The 11,129-nt window shown below is 34.6% G+C and overlaps 1 protein-coding gene across 1 annotated transcript; it reads left to right on the plus strand.

Annotated features, from left to right (window-relative positions):
* The first annotated feature begins 8,949 nt into the window (after positions 1 to 8,949).
* On the plus strand, positions 8,950 to 10,496 carry LOC138340222 (uncharacterized). The gene is made up of 4 exons (XM_069291931.1): positions 8,950 to 9,058; positions 9,107 to 9,293; positions 9,887 to 10,085; positions 10,158 to 10,496. Exons 1-4 carry the CDS (start codon positions 8,950 to 8,952, stop codon positions 10,494 to 10,496), a joined length of 834 nt encoding a protein of 277 aa, XP_069148032.1.
* The last annotated feature ends 633 nt before the right edge of the window (positions 10,497 to 11,129 follow it).

Consider the following 11,129-nt stretch of genomic DNA (forward strand, 5'->3'; position numbering starts at 1 on the left):
TCATATGTGCCATTCTCGTGAAGTGACTTCATCTCGTCTTCCATGGCTTCTACCCACCTATCTCAATGAGTATATAGCATGACTTCATTATAACCTTCAGGTTCTCCCATGTCAGTCAAGAGGATATACTCATTAGGAGAATAACGTGTTGAGCTTCACTTTTCTCTAGTAGATCTTCTACAAGAGGTTTCTGGAGCATCCGAAGCGGTCATCCCAACATTTGTTGGTTGATTATCAACCACAACATCATCAGTAAGAACAATTATATGTTTCTACACTCTCATGATTATCTTGATCATTACCTTGGGTTCCCTCATGTGCAAAAGATGTATTAATAATAGGAATTGGATCAACATCAACTAAGCTCTCATCAGTATGAGAATCTAGTTTCTCAGTCTTGTCGATATATTCAATAGTTTGATCTTCAAAGAACACAACATCATGACTTCTAATGATTTTCTTATCAATTGGATTATAAAAGTGATATCCAAACTCATCTTGACCATAACCAATGAAGATACATTGCTTAGTTTTAACATCCAATTTTGACCTCTCATCTTTTGGAACATGCACACAAGCTTTACACCCAAACACTTTCAAGTGATCATAAGAAACATCCTTATCAAACCAAACTCTGTTTGGAACATCACCACACAAAGCAACAACAGGAGAAACATTGATAACATAAGCAACAGTGTTAAATGCTTCAGCCCAAAAAGAATTTGGAAGTTTAGCCTCTGAAAGCACACATCTAACACTCTCAACTAAAGTTCTATTCATCCTCTCTGCCAAACCATTTAATTGAGGAGTCTTTGGAGGAGTCTTCTGATGACGTATTCCTTGCGATTTGCAGTAGTTATCAGTGTGACTATATTTTAATTTCTTTCCCGTTTGTCTCTCGATAAGGCTTGAAACTATTTAAACACATCAAGCACTTGATCTTTGGATTTTAAAAGATATACCCAAATCTTGCGAGAATGATCATCAATGAAAGTATCAAAGTAAAGTGCACCACCTTTTGGCTTCACTTTGAAGGACCACACAAATCTGAGTGTACTAGCTCCAATAGCTCAGACTTTCTTGAAGGAGGATGACTGTGAAAAGAAACTCTTTTCTGTTTCCCTGCTAAGCAATGAACACATCTTTTCACCTTTGTTTGTTTCATACCAGCAAGCAAATTCTTCTTAGCCAAATAGGTGATTCCCCTCTCGCTCATATGACTAAGCCTCTTGTGCCACAATTCTGATAATGTATTGCTCTCCACCAAATTTATAGAGTTACCAAGAATCGATCCTTGTGTCACATATAAATTTGAACATTTTTTTCCTCGAGCAAAAATCAGTGAGCCTTTGGTGAGCTTCCATTGGTCATTATACAAGTCATTGTGATAGCCATCGTCATCTAGTTGTCCTACAGAGATCAAATTTATAAGAATGTCTGGAGCATGCTTGACATTTTGAAGGACCAACGTTGAACCAGTATTGGTTTTCAAACAAACAGTGCCAACACCAAACACCTTAATCTCACCAGCATTACCCATATTTAACACCTCAGAGTTAACAGAAGTATAAGATGAAAAGAAGTCTTTTCTTGGTGTGACATGTGATGTGGCTCCAGAATCTACTATCCAACTTGTATCTTGAGATACAAAATTGATGACGTCTTTATCACAAGCGAAGAGAAGGTCATCTTGGACAACAGCAACAATATTATTTTCATTGTTTTCTTCCTTCTTCCCTTCTTTAAGATCTTGCTTTAATTGTTTACAGAATCTTTTAATATGTTCTTTCTTTCCACATTATAACATATAATATTTGGATTCTTGAATTTTGACTTGCTTCTGCTCTTACCTCTACTGCTCAGATCTCTTGTCTTATGTCTCCCTCTATCTTCTGTATATAGAACATCTGAATGTGAATATGTGTGTTGAGATTTTCTTCTAACCTGTTCATTCAACACACCACTCTTTCCATATTCCATAGTCACCTTTCCACCAGTGGAACAATTTTTTAAAGAAACACAACGAGTTTCCCAAGAATTCAGTAGAGTATTAAGAAGTCAAAGTCCTTGTATTTCATCATCAAAATTAACACCCATTCTTGATAGCTGATCAAGAATACCCTGAAAATCATTTATATGATCAATAATAGGACTTCCCTCCTTGTATTTAAAGGTCATCAATTGCTTTAACAAGAACAACTTGTTATTGTCAGTTTTTGAAGTGTAAAGCATCAACTTTTCCCACAATGTTCAAGCATGTGTCTCATTCACAATATGGTTGCGAACATTATCTTCAACCCATTGTCTTATATATCCACATACTTGTTGGTGCTCAAATTTCTAATTTCATAGGTCATGTTTTCGGGTTTATGAGCAGAAAAAACCGGAAGATGTATCTTCTTCACGAACAATAGATCTTTCATCTTGCTTTTCCATATGTTGTAGTTTCTTCCGTTTAGACATACCATATTGCTCATATTCCCCTCCATATAGATAACCTTAGCTCTAATACCAGTTGTTGTGACGAAAAGATGAAATCAAAAATCTAACAATAAAGAACACCAAGTTTAACGTGGAAAACCCTTCAAACCAAAGGTAAACACCACGGGATCGACAAGATCTGAATTGCTTCACTATACCAATAATAGGGTTACAAATATTCTTCTAATGTCTATACAAAAAGTGCCAAAAGAGAACAAACAATAGCTACACCAACAAAAGATAAATAGAAAGAAACACCACCCAAATCCAGCTTCTGTTTGGAACCTAAAACAGGATCTTGCTGACCTCCGTATTCAATCTCCACCGTTAAAATCATCACCAAGATGTCAGGAACACTCATTACAAATTTCAGTCTGATCCAACGGTTAATTAATCGGTAACAAGATCTGAACGTTGCTGGTCGGAGAAAAAGACTGCAGCAAGAGAACTCTTTCTCTCTCTCTTTTCACTTGTTGAAATCTCTCTCAAAAACCTCTCTTATATTCTAATGTCTTTCAAAGACAATACTAATGAGCAATTAATTATTCTCTCAAGACAATCCTCTATTTATAGAGTTGTGCTTTTCCTTGCAAAGCCAAAACCAACTACAAATAGGATTACAATATCAATCCTTTTCCTAATAGAATTGAAAACCAAATAAAGAGAATAATTCCAATCTTTTTACAAGTAGGATTAGGCCATGGGCCTTTGGCTGGAACATGGGCAATATCCCAACAATTATAGCTCCTTATTACTGAATATGTGTCAGCTTGTATTTATCATTTTGGTACCAATCTTACATCTTAGTTTTTAGAGAGGTCAACTGTCTACAGTACCAACTACAATCTGTTCGTGGTATGTGATTCCAAATATTTCCATGTTGCTTTATATACACTTCATGTACCCATTTTAACCAGAGAATGTCTCGTTTTTCTGAAACTTGCCATAATAACTTCCCAAACGGAAGCTTCATTCCAATTTCGGCACCCCTTAACATTTAGTCCCCCAAATTTCTTTGGGAGGCACACCTTGTTCCGTGCAGCCAAAGGTGTTTTTCTCTGATCTGTACTACTTCCCCATATAAAATCTATACATTTTCTATCCATAGCCTTGAGCACTCTTTGCGGTAATATAAAAACTCCATCCCAAAAATTAAAAATCGAAAAGAGACAGGATTGACTACTTTTAGTCTTCCTGCATAAGAGAGTTTCCTAGCATAAGCATTTGTTACCCTCTCAGTAATTTTCCCCACACTCCATCTTACCCCCATTTCTTCGATGATAGTGGAATCCCAAGATACCTAATTGGTAGAGTACCTAAAGAGTATCCTATCATTTCTAATATCTCCTCCTTTAAATCAACTGTAATCCCCGCTAGAAAAATATTGGATTTCTCCATATTAGCCACTAATCCAGTAGTATCACTAAAGTGACTCTTTGAATGGACCTTATATTCCCTTTGCAGAAAATCATCAGATCATCCACAAATATTAAGTGAGTCAGCCTTTGCTCCTTGCACATGGGATGAAATTTGAAATCTGGAAGTTCACTCATTTCGCTAAGTGTCCGAGTGAGATATTCCATAACCAAGACAAACAATAGAGGAGAGAGATTGGATCTCCTCGCCTCAATCTTCTTTGTCCTGCAAAGTAGCCATGCGCTTCTCCGTTTATCCTTACAGAGAAATTTGTAGAGGATATACACGCCATAACCATATGAACGAAAGAACTAGGAAAACCATACCCCTCTAGTGCTTCGATAACAAATTCCCAACTAACCATTGTCATATGCCTGCCTTTCTCAGGTCGATCTTCATCATACACCTTGGTGAAGTCTATCTGTTATAGTGCCTCAATAGATCATGCATGACATATCAATATGTTATGGACTAGAGACCTCCTTGCAACAAATTTTGCTTGTTTATCATACACCAAGATAGGCAGTACCTCCTTCAATACTTCACATAATAGTTTGGAGATACATTTATATAGAACATTGCAACATGAGCCGATTGTGGGGCTGGTACTTTGGGAATTAAAGAGATCATTGTAGCATTGAATTGCTTCACAAGTTCTCCATTCCTAAAGAATTGCAAAACTACCTCTGTAACATCATTTCCCACCACTTTCCAAGCCTTTTATAGAAATCACTTCCATATCTATCTGGACCAGGGCTCTTATTACTGCCAAAGCTAAAAATGGCTTTCTTGACATCATTTTCAGCAAATTTTAACCTGTTGGATGAATGTTAAAGTATGGTCATATCTCAGGAAGCTCTTCAAGGCCTTTCTCTTGTTCATCTCCTTAGTACCTAGAAAATCTTGGTAAAATGCTACAAATACATTAGCTATGCATTCAGGCTTTGTTTGAACCACTCCTATGCTATGTAGCATTAGCTATACATTCAGGCTTTGTTTGAACCACTCCTGTGCTATGTAGCATTAGCTATGCATTCAGGCTTTGTTTGAAGCACTCCTGTGCTATCTTTCACTTGCAATATAGCCTCCTACAACTTCGTGTGCTTGATCACAGAAAAGAAGTATCTAGAGTTATCATTCCCTAATTGAATCCCAAGTTACTTTGCTCCTCTGTTGTAGATACACCTTTGCTACATATGAAGATTTCCTGAATTTCTGGTACAACATCCCACATTCAAATATCCAAGTGATCAAAATCTTTTGGTTGTATGTTGCATTATAATGTGACTTTTTTATTATATTTTATTTAGATCTAACTATTAATTTCCTTACATCTAACTATTAAAGGGATAGTATTTGTCATTTTAAATAATGTGAAAATTCAATAAATGAAATAATGATAAGACATTATTATTGTCAAATTTAGATAATGAGCTAAACTTATATATTGATTTATTTACTTAAATATTCTGTTATAACATATCAAGATAAAAACTGTTAATATTTTCAAATAAGTTTTATAATACTATCTTATAATAAGTTAAAATTTTAAATCTTTAACAAAATTAATATTTAGTACATTTATCAACTAACCTACCAATGCGCGGGCACGTATACTAGTATTTATTAATTTAAAGAATGATTTGAGATTTAATGAGATTAATTTGATTATATCAAAATCATTGTATCTTAATATTTTATGCGTCATATTTATTGAATTGCCATATCGTGCAAAAAGAGAGCATGAATGTCAAGTGTGCTTTTTGACGAATATATTTGTTAGTTTGATCACAAAAGGCATGGATGATCTTTAATTTGCTTATGGTAGATAATTGTCCATACCATAATAGAAATACCGAAGGACTACAAAATGTTGAATTGTTTTTCTTGCCACCCAACATGACATCCAAAATTCAACCTTGTGATGTTGGGATAGTAAGAGCTTTCAGGAGGTGTTATCATAACATATTTTATCATAGGGTATTAGAAGATCGTGGAGTGGGACAAATTGATCCAACAAAGATTAATGTTTTGGATACTATCATTTTCGCAATCCCTGCTTGGACAAAGAGACAATACCAAATTATTTTCGACACTATAGAATTTATTCGGGGGATGCAATCTCAGATAATTGTACAAACCCACTTGTAAAAACGTCATTCATGAACTTGGTCATGATTAATCATCTCGATTACCAGAATAAAATGAATGTCAATAACCTGTTGAATTATAAGGGTGAAAGTGAGACATATTCAGAGGTCCAGAGATTAGAAGAAATTATGGATACCATCAGAAAAAGCAATGTTAATGATGAAGTTGAAGATAATACTATACCTTTGGAACCAGTTACGCGTAAGAAAGTACTTATTACATCTAGAACTCATCAAAATTTTATGGTGTAGTTCGGAAAGACAACACCAAAACTCTTGGATGTAATAAGAAAAGTTAGAAATAACTTCAACCATATTTAAATTTTAAGAAAAAATAGAACACAATAAATCATATTTCACTAAATTGTCTAAAATATACTTTCACTTTTATAGAATTATTAATTTATGATATTAAATGAGATTTTTTTGAAATATATTATGTTATTATCTTATCGAAATTGATGATTCTTTTCATTGACTCAAGTTGGGACCGAGTAAAATATTACTTAAGATAGATTTTTAGTTTATCGAGTTTTAATTTATAGAAGTTTTACGGTACAATTATCTTATAAATAATGAGATTAATTTGTATGTTAAGGTAGTTAAATTACATTATAAGTACATATACAAATGACATGATAAAATCGCATTTCAGATTTATACTAATGATATAAATATAAAAATTGATGAGATAAAAGATTATCAATTGCCTAGATGGGTTTTTGCACCTAAGGTAGCATGGAGTATATTTGCTTTTAGTATCAATGAAATGTCTCTGAATGTATACCATCTTCTGCTATATCTCAATGGACAACTACTCGTTTCATATGATAGAACTGATAATATTAGTGAAATTATAAATAATTCAATGATCCAAAGACAATGTTAACTGAATTTTGTAATGAACACAATAAACGACACCGCTAAAAGTTTAAATTTATTATATAGAAAATTCTTGAATATTTTGTGTGGTCAATAACGGATAAAATGTGGACACTTCGTATGCTTGGACATGCTATTGAACGTGTCGTGACTTGTCATTCCACTGAAGGAGAAAGATATCACCTTATATTATTTTTAATGAACATAAGAGGATCAAAATCATATCAAGATTCACAAACGGTAAATGGCAAGCCTTGCACAACATTTAAAAGAGGTAGCTATGAGAATTGCTACTTTTATATAATAATTTAATAGAATGCATCTACGAAGCATCAAATTTATGAAATGTCAATAAGTCTTTATACATTTGTTTTCTTTATTAATGATCTATTGTATCCCAAGTAATACAAATGAATTATGGGAAAATTTGAAATATCCTTATCAGAGGATTTTACGAGAATTTCATACATTAGTACAAACGAAATTTGTTATAACATGTTAGAGTATATTAATGATATTTTTCAATTAGTTTGTCGTGATATCAATGAATTTAAACTAATTCCTGAAATAATTAAAGCATCTACACTAGCAAAGAAGCTAAAAATGTTTACTTTGAAAGAAATATTACAGTTAGTGAAGATGATTTGCTCCTACAAAATAAATTAAACATTGAACAAAGAAGGACTTACAAAGTAATCCTAGATAGAATATTTCAAATAAACCGATGTATTCTTTATACATGGTCCTGGAGGAACTGGTAAAAGTTTTTTATATCACGCTTTATTAACAACTACAAGATACAAATGATTAATAGCTTTAGAAACTGCAAAATTCAAATGTGACAACTTCACTCCTTCCAGGCGGTTGAACTGCTCATTTCTATTTTAAATTTTCAGTCAATATCCATGAAAAATTCAGTTGTAACGTCAGATAAAGTTCTCTGAAATCTTTAACTTTTGATGCAAAACTTATAATATGGGATGAAATTTCAATAGCAAAAAAATAGTTGAAGCTTTTGACTTACTTTTGCAAGATCTAATGCAAACATGAATTCTATTCGAAGAAAAAATTATCGTTTTCAATGGTGATTTCAGGAAAATTCATCCCTTTGTTCGTAGTAAAAGAAGAGAAGGATTTATTAGTGAAAGTTTGTTATGCTCTTAAATTTAGAACCAGCATGAAAAACTACAACTACTAGAAAACATGTGTGCAAAGACAGATGCAACCTTTTGTGAATACTTAGTGAGAATATGGAATCAAAAGGAAAATCACTAAAGACAATTATGAAATTCCCCATTCTCTAATCCTTCCATTCATTAAGGAAAAAGATTTTTTTTACCTATTCGAATTTGTGCACCTCTTACTCATTCCATAGATTCGATTACTACACAACCATTTGTAGTCACAACCCTAACACAAAAGAAGTTAGCTACTCATAATTGGTTCTCAATATTTGAATAATACGAGAATTCAAAAGATGAAAAAGAGTAGGAATGTTGGAAGAGAGAGTCGTCCAAGTCTTTTTCTCCAAAAATCAGAAGAAAAAAAAGAATTTATTTATAACCAGAATAGTACCCCTCAAACCTGGCTCTGATACCAATTGTCACGATCTGACCTGAATATAGGAAATATAATTCAACGAGATGTAACAGAACGATTCTCTTTTTGGAACAATTTTCAATTTTCATTCAAATGAAATTATACAGAAATGAAAGGAAATAAAAGAAACTAGAAACTAAGACGGTAAACCTCCATGGACAGAGCTCCAATCTTGCAACAGAATGTTTAGATTAGAAAGATGAAGAAAAGAGAAGAGAATCTAATAGAAGAGAGAGAAGAGAGCACGAGAATAATACCAATTTGATCAATGTCTCTTCTCTCTCTTGGTTGTTGCTTTTTAACTATGACTTGAGCTGATGTGAATGTTACCGCCGTGGCGCAATCCTAGCCTTTGTGCTTCATTTATTAACTTCTAATCATGACCGCTACTCTTGATAACTGAATATGAGATTAGCTAATCATGACAATACTCAAACCTGGAGCAGTACCAGTAAGCTTGCGGCCTTATAGGTATAACTATTATCAAAAAGAGGAGTTGGAAAGACAGGTCAAGGAAATGATGAATCATGGTAATATTCAACAGAGTTAATCTCCTTTTTCTTCCCCGGCTTTACTAGTGAAGAAGAAGGACAACTCATGGAGATTTTGTGTGGACTATAGAGGGTTGAATAAGATTACTATTAAGGATAAATATCCTATTCCAATTTTTGATAACCTGCTGGATGAACTGCATGGATCCATGATCTTTACAAAGGTGGATCTCAGGGCTGGATACCATCAGATTAGGATGAAAGTGGAAGATGTGTATAAAACTGCTTTTAGAACTCACACGGGCCATTATGAGTTCAAGGTCATGCCATTTGGACTGACCAATGCATCGGCAACTTTCCAAGCACTAATGAATCACGTTTTTCAACCTTTTCTCAGAAAATTTGTCTTGTTTTTTCTTGACGACATTCTAGTGTACAGTTTGTCTCTTGAAAACCATATTCATCATCTTATTGTTGTGTTCACTACTCTTAGAGAACATTCACTATTTGCAAAAAGGTCGAAGTGTTCCTTTGGTCAACCTAAAGTAGAATATTTGGGTCATGTTATAACCAAGGATGGGGTATCTACAGACCCTACTAAAATAGATGCTATGCTCCCAACTCCGTTAGAGCTCTTAGAGGATTCTTGGGGCTAACAGGTTACTACAGGAAATATGTGGCAAGATATAGTACCATATGTAGACCCTTGACAGACTCATTAAAGAAAGATTCGTTTAAGTGGAATGCAGAGGCTGATGAAGCCTTTGTTGCTCTGAAGAACGGCTATTGCAACCACACCTGTACTAGCATTTCCTGATTATTCAAAGGAATTCGTTGTTGAAACTGATGCAAGTCACTGTGGTATAGGGTCCGTTCTGATGTTAGATACAGACCCATTGCCTATCTCAGCAAGGTACTGGCTCAACAACACAGGGGTAAATCTATCTACGAGAAGGAGTACATGGCTCTATTGAATGCAATCGACAGATGTAGACATTATTTACAGTTTAAGCATTTTGTAGTCCGGACTAATCATTATAATTTGAAATACCTTTTAGAGCAAAAGGTAACCTCAGCATTGCAACAAAAGGGTCTTACTAAACTTTTGGGGTTAGACTATGAAGTTCAATAAAAAAAGGGTGCAGAAAATAGAGTTGCTGATGCATTTTCTAGACAACATGAGATATGTAAGGACGATTCTGACCAAGTCACCGGGAAATTATTGACAATCAGTGTCACAGTTCCTAGGTGGATGCAGGAGGTAGGATATAGTTATGTAGATGATGACCTTGCTCAAGAGTTCATGGTGCAGCTTGCGGTGGACTCAAATGGTCCTACTATTTGGCAATTCACTTCTGGTGTTCTAAGAAATAAAAGGAAGATTTATGTAGGTGGTACTGGAGATTTAAGGCAAAGGTTGATTTCTACATTCCATGATTCTCCGATGGGTGGTCACTTTGGGCAGTTGGAACTCTAAAGAGGTTGCCTTCACTGTTTTATTGGCCCAACATGAAACAAATGGTGGTGCATTGTGATGTATGACATAGGATTAAGTATTATAATGTCTCATACCCAGGGCTACTGCAATTTCTACCAATTCCTAATCAGACATGGAGTCATATCAGCATGGATTTTATAGAAGCATTGCTGAAATCCAGCTCGAAAGATGTGATATTAGTTGTAGTGGATAGGCTATCAAAGTATGCTCATTTTGTTGCCTTGTCCCATCCGTTTACTGCAGCCACTGTAGCAAACAAGTTTTGGAAGAAGGTACACTGCTTACATGGTACTCCCGAGTCCATTGTATCTGATAGGGACAAAAGATTCTCAGCAACTTTTGGCAATCCTTATTCAAACTATTGGGTACTCAACTACACTTTAGCACTGCTTATCACCCTCAAAGTGATGGTCAGACTAAGAGAGTTAATAGGTGCATTGAGAACTATATGTTGTGCATGACATCGAACAAACCTATTCATTGGAGACAATGGCTTCCTTTTGCTGAATGGTGGTACAACACGAATTTTCACACTGGACTGCAGAGTACTCCATTTTAGGCTCTTTATGGTTATTCACCACCCCAACTATCTGTTACTCCTGCTGTTGAAGA

This window comes from Solanum lycopersicum, chromosome 12 (assembly GCF_036512215.1).
Source record: "Solanum lycopersicum chromosome 12, SLM_r2.1".
NCBI lineage: Eukaryota > Viridiplantae > Streptophyta > Magnoliopsida > Solanales > Solanaceae > Solanum > Solanum lycopersicum.